Source organism: Vombatus ursinus, unplaced genomic scaffold (assembly GCF_900497805.2).
Source record: "Vombatus ursinus unplaced genomic scaffold, bare-nosed wombat genome assembly UNPS02014945.1, whole genome shotgun sequence".
In the NCBI taxonomy this organism is placed as follows: Eukaryota; Metazoa; Chordata; class Mammalia; order Diprotodontia; family Vombatidae; genus Vombatus; species Vombatus ursinus.
In genome coordinates this window covers 22,708-41,945 of record NW_020954723.1, presented here as the reverse complement: position 1 = coordinate 41,945, position 19,238 = coordinate 22,708, and the positions used below count along the sequence as shown (strand labels likewise).

Here is a 19,238-nt window from a genome sequence, read left to right as displayed (position 1 = left end):
ATAAAATGTGTTAAGGTTTGTGAAGCACTTTACATATGTTATCTTATTTGTCCTTACAAAAACAGTGACATAGATGCTTTTATTGTCCCCATTTTATAGATGAGAAAAATTAATTTGAGTGGTTAAGTGACTTGCCCAAGGTCACAGAACCTGAGGTAAGATTTGAATTTTGTTCTTCTTGACTCTAAGTCCAACAGGAAACTGTCAGTAAATTGGTAAATTGGTAAAGCTCCTGAGGTCAGGCTGGAAACACCCTGATGGTTCAGACTATGACAGTGGGTGTAATCAAAGGAGTGTGAAACTTGGATTCAGGAGAGATCTAGTTTTAAATTCCACCACTCCAAACACTTACTAGCAGTGTGACTGTAAGGTAAGTAACCTCTCTTAGCTTCAGTATCCTCACCTATAAAGCAGGGACACTTTTCTTCATTGGATTGTTACAAAGCTGAAGTGAGAGAATGCATATAAAGTGATTTGTAAACCTTAAAGCTATATACATTATTATTTATGTAGCCATACAATTATGTAATATATACAATTATAAAGCTATGCAATTATTATTGTATTCAGCCAATAATGTTGCTCCCTTCCAAATCAAAAAGAAGTATTCCTAACCTGGTAACTTCCTAAAGGAAGTTAACACCTGCTTAACACATTTTGCCATCTTCTGTGATTACATCCTATGACTATATCAACTGAGCTGAGGGTGAAGAGGGAAGATAGAAGTCTCCAGTAATTTACACTCTCTCTTCAGTTAAACATTTGCTTGTCCACAGCAAATCAACTGAGTTTGGGGAGCCAAAGACTATGTGTCATAGTTTAAGCAATCCAGAAATTAACATTTTCCACAAGGATATAGACCTACCATCTCCAAATTCATGGGTTATACGATTTTAAACAAGACATCATTTTACAACATTCTCATAGGTTGCTGCCTGTTTTGATGCTTGCAAAGGCTTTCCCCCTAAAGAGCTCCCAGAACATTTGAGGCTCTCCCCACAAGGCTTAGGGACCTGGGGTAGAACAGAAATCACCTCCTCTTCTTCAGGTAAGAAACCGAACAGCTTTATATTGGTGCTTATGTATATATGCTATTATAACACAGATCCACTGGGGAGGGGGGTAGGTTATGATATTCCAGGGGAAACTGAGGAAGTGATTATATATGTTGCTAGATCATAATACTATTGTAATATTTTTGCAAACCTTAAAACACTGTATAAATGCTAGATATTATTATACATGCTGATTAGTGCCCATGATAACTATTGTATATCATAGATGCATTTGCATGTTAGCTGTGTATAATCTCACTGTTTGTCTGTACACTGCTGCCTACACACATTCCATTGCTACGTTGACAAACATATCATTGTTGCATTGCTTTGTTTTACTGATTATGCATATTTGCCTGCATAGATATAACATGTATCATCATGACATGTTGTGCATGTGTTATTGTATGTCATTACATATTATGCATGCAATAAGGCAAGAAGAAAGGGAAGAGACAAGCTTGGGAAGGTTTCATAAGGAAGTGGGTGCCTGAAGAAAGAGAGACCATTCTGGACTTTGAGTATTGGTATAATCACAGGTAAAGGGAATGGAAACAGCAGGATGAAAATGAGGAATAATAGTAGTCCATTTTGCCTGGAATATAGAATGTGTGAGAGGTAGTAGGCAAGATAAGGCTGCAAAAGCAAATCAGAGCCAGATCATGGAGGGCTTTGAATGCCAGGATAGGAAGCTGATATTTGGTCTTTTAGACAATGGCAAAGGTTTTTGAGCCAAGAAGCAATATGGTCAGAGATTTGCACTGCAAAACTTTCTTGAACAACCGTGTGAAGAATAAATCAGAAAATGGAGAGACTGGAAGCTGCTACAATAGGTCAGACCTTGAACTAGAATGCAAGCAATGGAAGTAGGCAGGGAGGGATGAACAAAAGAGACTTTACAGAGGTAAAATCAACAGGAATTGGAAACTGATCAGACATTCAGAGGGAGAGAGAAGAGGTAAGACGAATCATTGCTGTCGTTCTTGATGTTTAGTCATTCAGTCATGGACAACTCTTTGTGACCCCATGGACCACAGCATGCCAGGCCACTATCTCCCAAAGTCTGTCCAAGCTCATGTTCATTGCTTCCTTGACAATATCTATCCATCTCATCCTTTGCCATCCCCTTCTCCTTTTGCCTTCAATCTTTCCCAACATCAGGGTCTTTTCCAATGAGTCTTGTTTTCTCATTATGTGGACAAAGTATTTAAGCTTCAGATTCAGTTTTGTCCTTCCAATGAATAGTCTGAATTAATTTCTTTAAGTATTAATTTATTTGATCTTCTTGCTGTCCGAGGCACTTCTCCAGCACCACAGCTCAAAAATATTAATCCACAGCACTCAGTTCTTCTTATACTCCAACTCTCACACCCATACATTGCTACTGGAAAAACCATAGGTTTGACTACAAGGACCTTTCTTGGCAAGGTGATGTCTCTACTTTTTAGTATGCCATCCAGATTTGCCATAGCTTTCTTTCCAAGGAGTAAGTGTTTTGTTTTGTTTTAATTTCATGGCTGCAGTCAACTGTCTGCAGTTGATCTCTTGAGATCTTTGATCTCAAGAATATAAAAGCTAACACTGCTTCCATTTTTTCTCCCTTTATTTGTCAGGAAGTGATGGGACCAGTTGCCAAGATTTTAGGGAGTTTTTTTGTTGTTTGTTTTTATGTTAAACTTCAAGCCACCTTTTATACTCTCCTCTTTTACCCTCATCAAGAGGCTTCTTAATTCTTCTTCACTTTCTGCCATCATAATGGTATCATCTGCATATCTGAGATGGTTGATATTTCTCCTGGCAACCTTAATTCGAGGTTTTGATTCATCTAGCACAGCATTTCACTGATGTACTCTGCATAAAAGTTAAATAACATTTTAAATAAATAAGGTGACAATATACAGTCGTGTTGTACTCCTTTTCCAATCTTAAACCCCTCAGCTATTCCATGGTCAGTTCTAACTGTCACATCTTGGCCTGCATACAGGTTCCTCAGGAGACAAGATAATCTGGTACTCCAATTGCTTTGAGGACTTGCATATTTTGTTGTAATCCACAAAAGGCTTTGTGTAGTCAATGAAGCAGAAGTAGATATTTTTCTGGAACTCCCTTGCTTTCTCCATAATCCTTAGCAAATGTTGGCAATTTGGTCTCTAGTTCCTCTGCCTCTTTGAAAACTAGCCTTTTCTTCTGTTGATTCTTGGTTCACATATTATTGAAGCCTAGCTTGCATAATCTTAAACATAACTTTGCTTACATGTGAAATGAATGCAATTTTTTATAATTTGAACCTTCTTTGGCATTGCCCTTCTTTAGAATTGGGATGTAAACTGATCATTTCCAATCGCTGTTGAGCTTTCCAAATTTCCTGGCATATTGAGTGCAACACTTTAACAGTGTCATCCTTTAGGATTTTAAATAGCTGGGCTGGAATTCCATCGCTTCTACTAGCCTTATTGTTAGCAATGTTTCCTAACGTCCACTTGACTTTACTATGATGTATGACTCTAAATCAGTAAACACATCATTGTGGTTATCAGTGACATTATAATCTTTCTTATATAGTTCTTCTATATATTATTGTCTTCTATATATTCTCTTTTAATCTGTCATACTTCTATTAAGTCCCTACCATTTTTGTCTTTTAGCATGCCCATTTTTTTCATGAAGCTGTTCCCTTGATATTTCTGATTTTCTTGAAGAGATCTCTTGTCTTTCCCATTCTATTGTTCTCTTCTATTTCTTTGCATCCTTCATTTAAGAAAATCTTTTTATCTCTCCTTGCTATTCTCTGTAATTCTGCATTCAACTGAGCATGTCTTTCACTTTATACTTTTCCTTTCAATGTCCTTTCTTCATCTGTTTGTAAAGCCTCATCAGACAGCCGTTTTGCTTTCTTGCCATTCTTTTTCTTTGAAATGTTTTTTGGTTGATGCCTCCTAAACAATATTGCAAACTTCTGTCCATAGTTCTTCAGGCCCTCTATCTACCAGATCTAATCTCTTAAATCTATTTGTCACTTTCACTTCATATTCATAAGTGATGTTACTTAGATCATACCTAAATGGTGTGATGATTTTCCCTGTGTTGTTGCTGTTCAGTGGTTTTTCAGTCATGTCTGACACTTTATGACCCCTTTTGGAGTTTTCTAGGCAAAGATACTGGAGGGGTTTGCCATTTCCTTCTCCAGCTCCTTTGACAGATGAGAAAACTGAGGCAGAGTTAAGTGACTAGCCCAGGTTCACACAGTTAGTAAGTGTCTGACGCTGGATTTGAACTCAGGAAGATGAGTCTTCCTGACTCCAGGCTTGGCACGCTATCCATTGAACAACCCAGCTGCCCCTGATTTTCCCTACTTTCTTCAATTTAAGTCTGAATTTTGCAATAAGAAGCTCATGATCTGAGCCACACATACCCAGCTCCAGGTCCTGTTTTAATTGACTGCAGTTTCTCCACTTTTGGCAGCAAAGTATACAATCAATCTGAATTCAATATTGACCATCATAGAGCTGCCTTTTGAGTTGTTGAAAAAGAATATTTGTAGGGGCAGCTAGGTGGCGCAGTGGATAGAGCACTGGCCCTGGAGTCAGGAGGACCTGAGTTCAAATCTGGCCTCAGACCAAACACTTGACACTAGCTGTGTGACCCTGGGCAAGTCACTTAACCCCAATTGCCTTAAAAAAAAAAAAGAGTATTTCCTGTGACCAGCAAGTCATCTTGATAAAACTCTATTATTCTCTGCCCTGCTTCATTTTGTTCTCCAAAGTCAAATTTTCCAATTATCTTTTGATTTCCTACTGTAGCATTCCAATCCTCTATGATGAACACAACACCATTTTTTGATGTTATTTCTAGAAGATGTCGTAGGTATTCATAGAACTGAGTAACTTTGGCCTCTTCAGCATCAGTGGTTGGAGCATAGACTTAATGCAATGAAATATTTATGAATCATTAATATAATTTTTAGAATGACTTTACCTATAGGGATGGGGATTGTCCCTGCAATTTCTTTGGTATACTCATTCCCAAGAACGCATAATATCCGTTCCCACAATATATTCACTTTGATTAACGACCACAACTATGACTCATACAACCATCTCCACCTGAGTAAAGGTGCTCCTTCTCTCAGTGGTCTTCCCCTCTAAAATTCCTGATGGAAACTGGAGTGCCCCTATAGACCCAATAAGGGTTTGTATAAATGTAACCTGGCCATCAGTATCCAGCAATACACAAACACACACACACACACACACACACACACACACACACACACCTTGACCCTTGCCCTTGGAGGACTCACCCCAAGGGTCCCTCAAGTATGAATAAAAAGACTTGAATACCTTGAATGGCCAACTGCAGTGAAGATTTTCAGGGATATCCTATGTTTTAACAGAGCAGAAAGATTCTTAATATCCCATACCAGATTTCACAAGTTGGTTTGGCCAGGCTTGTAGAGTGATATGGTAGGCGAGGCCCACAGCTAAAGCCTGGTGCTACTAGCATGGGGCTCTACCCCATTGTTAATAGAGTTTTGTAAGGATCTAGGCAGGATCTAATTGTCCTTGGCATATATTTGTCATAGAAGGAAGGGAAATGGAGGTAGGAGTGGAGTGGGGAGGGAGGGACATAAATCCAGTTCTCCAAACCCAACTCTTTTTTGGGAATTTAATCCCCTCCCTTGCTGACCTTTATTGGGAAACCAGCTGCAGAGGGAATTCCTCTTCAAGGGTTAGATGTGCAGGACTTCTCATTTTAGCCTCTTATAAAAGGGCAAAGAACAGTGTCCATTTGGGGCCCTTACATATTTAACTGGCTTTGCAAAAGTAAATCATTTGTAAGATCCCCAAGTCTATAGAACTCTGGCTGAAAGCAGGTCTTCATTTCCTACATTAGACCAAGGAACTCGTTAAACATTGTTCTAATTACGCATTAGGTTGCTGTTTAAACCTCTGCAACCTCCCAGTTTCCATGTGGTGAAAGATGACCCCTCTGTATAGGAAATCATGGTAGGGGAGGGGGAAGAGAGGGTAATGCATAGTAATAGGGTAAATCTGAAGCTTTCTTACCACCAATGAAGGTTCCCAATTCTCATCCTCACTTCTACTCTCTTCACTTACAGTGCTAATCTTAGCAGGATTCACCACTTTGACCAGTAAGACTTCTGGGTCTGAGGCTGTAGTTCCCACCTGTAGCCTATTAGTCCTGCCCCCCCTTCATCATCGTTCCTTTCCACTGAGCAGTTCATTAACTGCTCCTCTGCCTACTAGACACAATCCTTAAAAAAACAAAAACACAACAGTACTGACAAGATGGTGGACTAAACACTTTCCCCACTTCCCACTCTCAACCTCTATCCCCCCAAAAGAGGAATTACATATCAGATACACAGCAATTACGTCTGAATTCACAGGACAAAAAGAGTGAGAATCTGAACATAAAATCCTTATAAATTAAGATGAGAAAACACTAATCCTTTAAAGCATTCCTTCAGCACCCCTCCTCAATCTGACTTTGTGGTTTACGCATAAGGCTCATACTGGCATCTCCTCTTACTGCAGAGACTTTGCTGACATGTATCATTCCTTGCCCATGCCCCACCACAAACAAAGACAGTGAGCAACAGACATTAATCTAGGGGAAGCAGGGAGGGGCAGCTGCCTTCTGTTGGAGGTGACCCTCGGTTAAGGGGTTCCAAGGCTGCAGAGACTCTGCCTGGAAACACCTCCTCATCCTCTTCCTACCCTGAAAAAAGCAGCAGATGCTGATTAAGCCCAACCAGAGAAGAAAAGAAGAACCAAGGGAGGAACTGAAGCAGGGGGGCAGTGTCATCATACCAAGCCTGAAGGAAAGGACACTAAAACCTAAATGAGGCCAGTCCTGTCTCCCTCACCCTCCTAGACTCCTCAGGACAGGGAACTAGGATAATGGACCCTAAATCCCACAATATGGGTGGGAGCTGAGGTCACTTTATCATCCAGTCCCATGGATATACCCAGCAGCAAAGGGGTAGACAAAAAGTAATTGACAAGGCAATGGGGGGAAAACAACAAAGATTTCAAAATAAAGAAAACTCAATAAAAACCCAGGGCATGAGCTGATCAATCAACAAAAAAGATCCTAAAACTAGAAGAAAGAGCAAATACTAAGCACTCGAAGAGATTACAAAACTCTATTAACAAACAAAGACCAAGTAGAGAACTAATACCTGATAAAACACAGAATTCTGTGGAATACTAAGAGAATAGGGAACTCAAAAAATTTTCAGAATGGTTCAGAAGAGAAATAAAATCCATAAGAGTATAAATTATGAATGGATATATGTCAGAAATTATAGTTCTCAATGCAGAAATAAAAATATTCATTGGATTAGGGAAAAAATGAGTTTATGCTGGAAAGCCTCTCCAAAGAAGCAAAAGAAAGATGAACATATTTGGAATACAAAAATACTCAAGTGGACAAAAAGATCTGGCAGAAGAAAAGCAAAAGGGAATAATGTTAAATACACACTACACACACACACACACACACACACACACACATATGATCCCTATATCAGCTAAATCCATTGACCTTGAAGACAAGATGTACAGAGACAGCTTAAGGATCATAGGTCTCCCAGGAGAACGACAAATAAAAAACCAAAACTGCACTCACATCTGTCTCCAATTGCTGGATGCACAAAACCAATTTGTTTTCATTTTCTTCATACTGGTCATCTAGCCTTTCTAAAGTCATTAGTAAAAATCAAGAGATACTGACTTATGAAATATTATTACTCTCCCTGTCCACTTCCTTGACATCTGGCTAATCCTACAGCATCACTAGGGGCCCCCTCCTTATCCCTTTGAGAGGGTTCCACTTGTATGCCTATACCATGCCCTATACCTCTGTCTATCCAATAAATCCTATTATTCTTCCCCTAATTAAACCATAAAATTAACCATCAAGTCATTGCAATTGAATCCTGGCAAATAATACCAAATATTCTGGATTAGGCCTGACTCAAGTCAGTCCAGTAATTCAGGCTCAGGATTGGAATGTATTGACACATTGTGGCCCATAAAATACAATAGCAATTACTTTGCTTATAATAAAGGACGATAAGGATATGGTTACTAAAAACAAATGATATTCCCCTTGGCCTCCACATTCACCAGGGCAGTCACACTGGGTCAGAAAGACGTTAGAGGAAGCAGTAGGAATTCTGCCAAATTTCAGGAACAACAGCTCCCTATAAGCTGGGCATTTAACATTGGTAGTCCTAAAAACCATTCAAATCCCCAAGGCAACTTCCTTTCCTCCTTAAAGGAAAACTATCCCAGCCTACAAAAAATATTTTTTCTTTTTCAGAAGGGATGTGACTATAGTATTATGATTGAGATTATAGAAAAGAAATGAGTAGGGTTGTCATATTATTAAGAGATAATATACCCAAAGAGATCATAAAAATGGAAAAAGGACCCACATGTACAAAAATATGTGGTGGCAAAGAATTGGAAATTGAGGGGATGCCCATCAATTGTAGAATGGCTGAACAAGTTGTGGCATATTAGTGTAATGGAATACTACTGTGATATAAAAAATGATGAGCAGGAAGACTTCAGAAAAACCTGGAAAGACTTGTATGGACCAATGCTAAGTGAAGTGAGCAGAACCAGGACAATATAGTACACAGTAACAACCACATTGTGTGATGACTAACTTTGATGGACTTAGCTCTTCTCAGCAATGTAAGGATCTAAGACATCTCCAAAAGTCTTATGATGGAAAATGCTATCCACATCCAGAGAAAGAACTGTGGAGTTTGAATGCAGATCAAAGCATACTATTTGCTCTTTTTTTTCTTCTGTTTTGTTCCCTCTTTCTTGTGGTTCCTCCTATTGCTTCTAATTCTTCCTTACAACATAACTAATGTGAAAATATGTTTACCAGGAATGTATATGTAGAGCCTATATCAGATTGTGCACCATCTTGGGGAGAGAGATGGGGAGGGAGGGGGAGAAAAATTTAAAACTTAAAAGCTTATGGAAGTGATTGTTGAAAACTAAAAATAAATTAACTAATAAAAAAGAGATAATATACATTGGCTATAAAAGTTTAAACTAAGTACTTAGGATTGAGGTGTAAACACCCACAAGAAATTTTTAAAAAGGCTCAAAATCTCAACCAGGATAAAGACTAAGGGAAATTATGCAGTGACTTGTATCAAGTATGCTATGTTTGTACTTCTGCCATAGGTGAATGACTTTTAGCAATGTTCTAAGTGTAAGTCAATCTCCCTCTAGAGAAGGTTAATCGACTTGGAAAACACCCATCAACAGTTCAATTTGTTAGAGACAACACAAAAGTTCCTAAAAGAAACAAATGAGGCTTCAATGCAGGGGAAAGGGGGCATCTGAGGTAGAGAGGAGAATGAGCCTTGTCAGAATGTTAGAGAGCAGAAGGGTGTTACACAGAGGGAAAAGGGGAGGAAAAGAAGAGCTATAACATTTGAGCCCAAAAGCAGATTTCAGGCTCTTTCTGAAGAGGAAGGTGCTGGGGAAGAAGTTGCTTCATCTTCAAAAAACAATGCAGCAAAGACAGAAGCCATGAGGAAAGAGAACAGCCAGTACAGATCAGAAGGATGAGTAGTGGTGGTTGGCGATTACCTAGTCAGAGGTACTGAGTTATTTTTTTACCTGATAACAGCAGAGAGGTCTGCTGCCTTCCTAAGGCATGTAACCAAGACAGAGATGCCACCAAAATTTATCGAAAAGGATGACTACTCCCCACTTCTGATGCTCACTATGGGCACAAGTGACACTAACGGAAGTAATACCAATAATTACCAAGTCAGGCAAAAAACTGAAGATCACAGAGGCACATGTTATGTTTCCCTCATTCTTGTCCATTGAAGGCAAGGAACAAAAACCAGAAAAATGAATTTGACTAAGCTGACTAAGAAACTGTCGTCTCAGAATGGGATTTGGACTTTTGGACCACAGTTTAAAATGTAGGGATAACAGATTTCTGGCCAGAGATGGAGTACATCCAACAAACACTGGTAAGAATGTATTTGTCAAGTGTCCCACAAATCTAATCAAAAGAACTTTAAACTAAAATAAATAAATACTGAGAGAGGGAGAAGAACGCCTATGTGTATCTATCAATCCAGATACCATAGAGAGTAACTACAATGAAGGAAAAAGAATAGCAGTAGAGTTGCCCAGAAATTCACAGAAGAAAGCAAAACCCATGGTCTCCACATGCCAAAGTTTAGCAACAAGAAAAAGAACTGCTGGTAGAAAATTTGACCTCACAGAGTTCACTGAGACTTCATGGGATGAAACCTATGACTGGATTATGGCTATGGATGAGTATAGCTTATTCAAAATCTAATAGGTTAGTTTAAAAAAAGGAGTGGGGAAGCACTATTTATCAATGTATACTTAATCTAATGAAATCCATCAACTAAAGTGGAAAAGCATGATGGAGAATATATGGGTCAAAGTCAATGGAGGGATAAACAAAAGTGATTTTAAAACTGGGGTACACTATAGATGGTCTGAGAAGAAAGTGTAAATAGACAAGGATTGGGGAAAATAGAATACAAGCCTGGCACAGAAGCATAGTACAATAGTGGTAAGGGACTTCAATTATCCAGATAGCTAATGGAGCTCTTGCAAAAGCATAGCAGCTTATACATTTTTCTGAGCTGCCTTAAAAATAATTTCATCTTTCAGAAGGAGGAGGAAACAAAAAGAAGAAATTCTATTTTGGATCTAAGCATCGCTAACAAAAAGCAACTGGTGATAGGTGGAAATGATGGGTCTCTGGTTGGGGATTGGAAGGGAGTAACTACTCCCTCCCAGAGTTTATGAGAGAGAAAATGAGCAAATCTGGGCAAAATCTGACATGCAATCTAGATTTCTGGAAAACAGATTTCAAAGGATTGAGAGGAAAGATAGGTAGGATGCCATGGATTAAAATTTTACAAATTAAAATTCCTATCCTAAAAGGGATGGAAACTCAATTCCAGGGAGGAATAAAAAATGGGATTTGCCAATCAACTTAAATTTTAAAAAGAAATACGCAAGTAACTGTGAGTTCCTCCACCCAACATTCACTAGACTTCATTCTCCTCCACTTCTACCCTTACTCCTGATGTTGTATCACCACCTCCTTTCTTTCTTAAGAGTTTAATATTGCCACTTCATGGTTAACTATGGATGATACTATTGGCTTCCTTTGTTGTTGACAAGGGCTCTAACATATGCAAAGCTGATTTTTCAAGAAAAGATTACCCTCAGGCTGTCTTCCCCTCTGTTGTTAAATGCCCTAGACATCAAGATGTACAAGAAGTACAGGGTATGGGCAACAAGACACTTAATGTAGAGGATGAGCAAGAAAGGTATTCTGCCCCTGAAATATGCCATTGAACATGGTACTGTCACCGCTAGAATAACATGGAAAAGATCTGGAACCAAGCTTTCTAGAAGCAGTTAGGAGGTACAGTGGATAGAACACTGGACCTGAACTCAGGAACACCTAAGTTCAAATCCAGCCTCAGACACTTGCTAGCTGTATGACCCTGTGCAAGTCACTTAACCTCTGTCTTCCTCAAGCTCCTCAACTATACAATGGGGATAATAATAGCGCCTACCTCAAAGGGTTATTGCGAGGATCAAAGGAGATAATATTTGTAAAGCATTTAGCACAGTACCTGGCACATTAAAAATGCCAGTGCAGTATCGTCTAGCGGTAATACCACATAACTCAGACTTTGCTTAAAGTATGCAAAAGGATATCAAATCCCTAGCCTCCAGATCATTGCCTGCCTCAACTTGTCTGTCTAGATTAGAGGTTCTGTGCTGGCCTCCCTGTATACCTTTTAGCAAATGTGAATCAGTGAGCAGGTAGATGATGAATCTGAGTCCTCCACTGTCTGCCACAAATGCTTCTAAATGGACAGTTGCATTTTATTGTTGTTGTTGTTGTTGTTGTTTTGTCAAAGGGTATGACATGATAATTGCTTCCCACCAAAAGATATGAGATTGGCATGGCTTTATTTGACTCCAGGATTAAAAGCTGGAATTGTGAAGGTGAAGAATATTCTGAGTATGTTGGAAGCAAATATCCCCAAAGTCCAACAGAGTGTCTTCAGGACACACACACACACACACACATGCACACGTATATTTCTAAATATCCTGTGATGCATTACTATAAGAAGAAAGCTGCTCTACTTTACAAAAGGAATCAGCTGGATGGTACAGTGGATAGAGTGCTTGACTTGAAATCAGGAAGACCTGAATTCAAATCCTGCCTCAGACAACTTACTTAGTTGTGAGATCCTGGGCAAGGAACTTAACTTCTGTTTATCTCAGTTTCTTTATCTATAAAATGGGCGTAATAATAGCACCTAACTGGGTTGTTGTGAGGCTCAAATTAGATAACATATATAAAGTGTTTTGCAAACTTTAAAGCACAGTAAAAATTCTAGTTATTATTGTTGTTAAATCCAGACAAGGTGAGGAGGGGGAGGTAGTAGTATTAATTACTTATAAATTATGTAATCCTTCAAAAACCAATTTTGTACCTTCACCTTACTGCTTGTTCCTTTTTTTTCATTGTCAGAGTCATAATGGCCCCCTTTCTTTCCCCCCAACATAGATGTGAATGAAAGCCTCCCTAGGAGTTCAAAAAGATTGATATCAGTGCTTGGGAGAGGTGAGAAGCTTTACCTGTACACTGACTTAAGACCAATTGAAACAAAAGTGTACATCCTAAAGGAAGAAAAAGGATGAAATGTGCAGAAGACAGAAGCAAAGTTGGGTGACAGAGGATTAATTTTAAGATTGTGGCGCCATCCTATAGAAATAGTAGGAGAAGTGCCAAAATTCACAATGAAATACAGCTGGAGGGGGAAAGTTTGGGACAACAAAAAGGGGGTTGTTGTTTTTTTAGCTATATTAGGAGAAAAAGGAAAATTAAACGAGGGATAGAAGCTTTGCTTGGGGTGGGTAGAATAATGATAACTGACAACAAAGAGAAAGTAAAGCTGCTCAAATCTTATTTTGCTTCTATTTTCCCTGTCAAGGACAACGACCTTAGTACCAGAAATGAGAGAACAAAAATGACTCACAGGGAGTTGAAAAACAAGATAAGTAAGGCAATCATAAAAGAACATCAAGTTGCCTATGATGAATTCAAGTCATTTGTCTTAGAAGAATTGTACTCTCAAGTCACCCAAAAAAACCAAAAAACTCAACACTGGCAGATGTGATTTACTAAACCATGGTAAATGGGGAGTTACCATAATATTGGAGAATATTGGGAATGTCACAATTTTTTCTAAAAATGGAAGAGAATAGTCTGCAAACCATAAGCCAGTGAGCCTAACTTCATTTCCCAAGAAAATTATAGAACAGATCATTAAAGAAACAGGTGGAGAACATCTAGAAAGGGAAGAAAGGAATTATAAAGAACCAGCCCAGCTTCTTCAAGGACAGGTCATGCCAGACTAACCTCATTTTCTTTTTTGACAGGATTACTAAACTAATAAAAGAGAAGAATGTTGTGGAGATAGTTTGCTTACATTTAGCTTTTAATAAAGTAACTCATAGGGACAGCTTGGTGGCGCCAGAGCTCTGGCCTTGGAGACAAGAAGACCTGTGTTCAAATCCGGCCTCAGACACTTGACACTTAACTAGCCATGTGACCCTGGGCAAGTCACTTAACCCCAAATGCCTCACCAAAAAAAAATAAATAAATAAAAATTTAAAAAATAAAAAATAAAATAACTTACTATTCTTGTGGAAAAGAAGGAAAATATAGATTAGATGATAACACAACTAAATGGAGTCAGAACTAGTTGGCTAGAAAGGCTCTAAAGAGGAAATGGCTCGGTGCCAATAGGACTGGAGGTTACCAATGGAAGATTCCAGGGATTTGTGTTTGGCCCTAGGCTGTTTAGCATTTTTATCAATGACTTGGACAGAGGTATAGGTGGCATGCTCATCAAATGATACAAAGATGATACAAAGCAGGGATAGAAAGCTAACACTGTCAAGATCCAATACTCCAAAAAGAAACTTGACAAGCTAAACCACTGGGATGGATCTTAATTAGATGGAATTCAATAGGAATAAATATTAAGTTTTATCCGTGGGAATAAAAATCAGTTTCACAAGTACAAGATGGAGGCAACGTGGCTAGGCAACAGTTGTTCTGGAAAAGATCTTGGGTTTTAGTGGACTGCAAGCTCAATATAAGTCAGCACTGTGACAAGGCAGCCAGGAAAGCTAAAGGGACCTTGGGCTGCAGTATTAAGATAGACACAACTTTTAGGAGGACAGCACTGTTTCTTGCCCTCCCTCTGTGGTCATTTGTAAAGTGTTATACAAATACGAACTCATTATTATAGTGAATTGTGCATATATTTGTAGAAAATGATGTTTTAGATGTTGGACCGATTTTAGTGTATTCAAAGCAGAACCAGCCCCTAGTTTAATATTGGGAAAAGGAAAATCTCATGAAGCATCAAATCTGCTGAATTTTATGCCTTCCCATGAATGAGATGCAGCCCAACCCACTGGAAAAAGCACTAGAATTGGCCTCAATCTATCTTCCAATCCTGATTCTCCTGCTTCCTATCTGTACAACCCTGGACAAAAGTTATCAAACCTCTCTTGACCTGTTTGCCCATCTGTAAAATGAATGGGGTTGAACTGAATGATCTCTAAGGATTCTTCCATCCAAATCAATCAATAAACATTTATTAAGTGTCAACTATATACCAGATACTCTGCTAAGCACTGAGAATACAGAAAAAAAGGAAAAAATAGTTTCTGCCCTCAAGGAGCTTACAATCTAATGGAGGAGACAACCATCAACCAGTCAAACATTTATTAAGTGCCCACCATGTGCCAGGCACTGTGCTAAATGAAAAAGAGGCAAAAGACAATTCCCACCTTCAAGGAGCTTACACTCCAATAGAGAAGACAACAAGCAAACAAATACATGCAAACAAGCTCTATACAGGATAAATAGGAAATCATTAACAGTAGGAAAGTAGTAGAGTTAAGAGGGATTAGGGATCTTCCTATGAAAGATGGGATTTAAATTAGGCCTTAAAGGAAGCCAGGGAGGTCAGTAGAGGGAGAGCCTTCCAGGCATGGGGGATAGACAGAGAAAATGCCAGGAGCCAAAAGGTACAGTGTCTCCTTCATCTCTAAATCTACCATCCCTGTGAATTCCACCTGTCAGAACAGGATATTAGAGAGCAACGGTGACCACATAGGTCAGACATCCTTGCCTCAGGACAGGCAGGGGAGAAATCAGGGAAACCCTCCAGCAATCACCCCCCAAGTCTGTACCTGTATTTCCTGGACGCTCTCTTCTTCTTTGGCATCCACTTTCTTCTCAATTCCTTCACCTCGTAACAAGGCTTCCAGTGTGGTGCTTTCTGATGTGAACCCATCTTTCTTCAATGGCAGGTCCACTTCTGAAAAGCAAGAAAAACCAGAAAGAGATGTTGGACTTTGGTAGTACCTGTGGATAGTTAAGCAAAGTTGGGAAGCAGGGACCCTTAACTCAAAAAGGATTAGGGCAGCAGTAGTTTTCTCTAAGCAGAACCAGGCAGGAATTTTGCTATTCATTCATTTCAGTTGAATATGGCTTTTCATGACCCCATTTGGGGTCTTTTTGACTGAGAAACTGGAGTGGTTTGCCATTTCCTTCTCTAGCTCATTTTACAGATGAGGAAACTGAGGAAAACAGGGTTAAGTGACTTGCCCAGGGTCACACAGCTATTACCTGTCTTAGGCTGGATTTGAACTGAGGAAGATGAGTCTTCCTGAGTCCAGGCCTGGTGTTCTATCCATTGTGCCACCGAGCTGCCCCTCAGATGGGAATAGTAAGAGAACTAACATAGATAGAATCATAGATTTAGAGCCGGAAGGTATCTTAGCTGTCATTCAGTTACATTCTACCCCTTATATGAAAGATAAGGAAAATGAGGGCCTAACAAAGAAAAAATTACTTGCCCAAAGTCTCACACTGGTAATAAACAGCAGAACCAGGTTTTGAACCATGACTCTGATTCCTTTTACTGTACCACAGCCTTTCAGTACTATCCAGGGATTCCTGACCTGGGGTACACATATGCCCCCAAGGGATGTAAGAAGCTTGTTAAATCATATAGCCATTTGTAAATAACCATATTTGAAATTAAGCAATTTATTTTTTATGTGCATATGCATAGCAAACTCTAGAATTTATTTTCTTTCATTTTGAAGAGGATACACAAAGGTTTCCTTAGATGCATTAGCTATGGGGACTGAAAAAAGGTTAGAACCACTGCTTTAGACTTTCTCCAGATTCTTCATGTTTCTGTTTCAAGGTCCCAAATTAAACATGGTAATCTAAAGTCAGATTAATGACAAAAATAAAGGGAAGTTGAGGTCATGTTGATGTAGACTGTATTTTTATTTATACTTGCCAGCATGATATAATTTTGGTGATGGCAATGTCACATTGCAGAACACTTCATGGTTGTCAGCCTATTAAGATCACCACATCCTAAGCCTGAGCCTCTTACATCTTGCTTATCTCAAGTCAATCCAGTAGACTAGTAACTAAACACTGTGACCACAATGGGGCATGAATTTAAGAAACAGGAGGTACAAAAGGATGAAAACACAAAAAAGCAAAATGAACCCACACCGTTCTAGCCCAGCTGATCAAAGCATAAAAGAAATATCAATAATCATGGTTATAACATCTAATGAGATTCATACAGCACTTGTTAACATTTACAAAATGCTTTTTATATGTTTTCTCATTTGAAGATACATGCAAACCCTGTAAGGTGAGTATCACAGGTACTAGTATCCCCATTTCACAGAAGAGGAAGTGAAGGCTCAAAGAGGCTAAGTGATTTGCCCAGGGTCAAATAACTAATGCCAAATGTAGGGTCTGAACTCAAGCTTTTCAGATCCCAAGTCCAACAATTTATCCATTAGGTCAACCTAGTTGTTCAGTCATTTCAGTTGGTCCTATTCTTCATAACCTCATTTGGGTTTGTTTGGTTTTTTTTTGAGCAAAGATACTAGAAAGGTTTACCATTTTCTTCTCCAGTTCATTTTACAGATAAGGAAACTGAGGCAAACAGGGTTAAGCGACTTGCCCTGGGTCACATAGCTAGTAAATATGTGAGGCTGGATTTGAACTCAGGTCTTCCTGACTATCAGGGCACCAACTAGCTGCCCTGTTATGCCAATCTATGTACTAGATAAAAATAGTAATAGGCAAAATAGTAGACTAAAATAGATATAACCATTTTTAAATATTCTGATTTAAAAGTTTATGGTGTTATATCACTTGTTAATATAATTTTTCTTAGTAGTATTCACCTAATAGAATTAAATTAAACGTAACTATTTTATTACTGGGTTATCGCCCTGGAGGACAGCATCCAAGGGCATTATTCTAGGTGACCTACAAAACCCATGGGTTTCCAACATTGCTGATAAACAGCGCTCGAGGTCAGAATTAAAAGGCAACTGATCCCCCTCTAATTTCTGCCCACAGGGGAAGAAGAGGGAAGGCGCTAGAATTAAGAGGGGATGGGAAAGGCTTCTTATAAAAGATGGGATTTTAGTTAGGACTTAAAGGAAGCCAGGGAGGTCAGTAGAGGGAGAGCTCCTGACAAAAGTAAATACCAAGGCTGAGGGAAACAAAAAGGTATCAGAGCTAAGAAGGGAAGAAGAGCTCTGAGATCTTGCAGCATCTAAGTCCTGGTTAAAGACTCATAAGGTGAAGCTGAGCTCTAAGTCTTTTTATGTGTCTCTTTTTTATGTCCTCATGTGAATGAAAGGATTAACTAATGCTTTAAGCTTACACATTTTCAATTTAACACAAATCTGCTGCACCAGGTGGCATAGTGGAGTAGATGGAGCACTGGACTAGGAGGCAGAAATCCTGGATTCTAATCTGGGCTCATTACCCTCTCTGAGCCTCAGTTGCCTCATCTGTCAAATTGTGGGGTATTAAGAATATATTTATATACATATATATAAAATGTTGTTTATATAAAATGTTTATATTTTTTAATATTATATTTTATAATATATATAGTATTATAATACATCTAAATATATTATAAATAAAATGTTTTATATAAAATGTTTTATATGTGTGTGTATATGCACATACATATATGACACAACAAACTTATAGATCATAAAATTATTGGGTTCCAAGACCAAGTAAGCATTTTGAAGGATAAGTGACTAACACAGCTTCCTGTGTTAACTAACTTCTCCTCCAATATAACTAGTATCTCAACCTGCCCCTGAACTACATGTGGCAAGCCACTATGCTACCTAGAGAGAAAACAATCAATCAACAAGTATTTATTAAGCATCTTCTGTGGCAGGCACTGTGCTAGGCACTAAGGATACGAGTTCAAAGAATTAAACAATCTCTACACACAAAGAGTTTTAGTCGGGAAAACAAGTACTTATAAATGTGTGTGTCTATATCTGTGTCTGTGTATGTGTATGTGTACTCAGGATAAATATAAAGTGAAAGGGAAGAAATGAAATAACATTTATTAAGCACCAGTGATGTACCAGGCAATGTGCTAAGCATTTTACAAGTATTATCTCATTTGATGACACCCCTGGGAGGTAGATGCTATTATTATCCCCATTTTACAATTGAGGAAACTGAGGCAAACTTGGGTTAAGTGACTTGCCCAGGGTCACACAGCTAGTACATGTCAGAGGCCAAATTTTAACTCAGATCTTCCTGACTCCAGGCCCAGTACTCTATTTATACATAAAAAAAATAGTTCAACACAGGGTAGGTCAGGAGGGAGAGAGCTAGTAATCGGGAGAACTGGAAAAGGCTTCATGTAGAAGTTGGTATTTGAGCTGCATATTAAAGGAAGAGAGACACTCTTTGAGGAGGCAGTAAGGAAGAAGTGAATCCCAGGCAAAGGGAGTGGTCAATAGCAAAGGTACAAAGAAAGGGGATGGAGTATTCTGTATGAGGAATAGAAAGGCCAGTTTGGCCAGATCACAAAGTGTAGAAGAGAGGGAATGATGTCTAATGAGGCTGGAGAGATAGGCTGGGGCCAGATTTTATAGGGCTTTAAAAGCTAAGCAGAGGAGATTTTAGTTTATCCTAGAGGCAAAA

At 38.8% G+C, this 19,238-nt stretch overlaps 1 protein-coding gene across 1 annotated transcript in view; it reads right to left on the bottom strand.

The window, feature by feature from the left end:
- Positions 1–15,540, bottom strand: part of LOC114030028 (zinc finger protein DPF3) — a gene marked incomplete at its 5' end in the record, with an annotated part of 168,369 nt that extends 152,829 nt beyond the window's left edge. The window contains one exon of the mRNA XM_027844692.1: positions 15,413–15,540. Coding sequence (XP_027700493.1) covers positions 15,413–15,540 — 128 coding nt within the window. The remainder of the gene's footprint in view (positions 1–15,412) is intronic.
- Between the last annotated feature and the right edge of the window lie 3,698 nt (positions 15,541–19,238).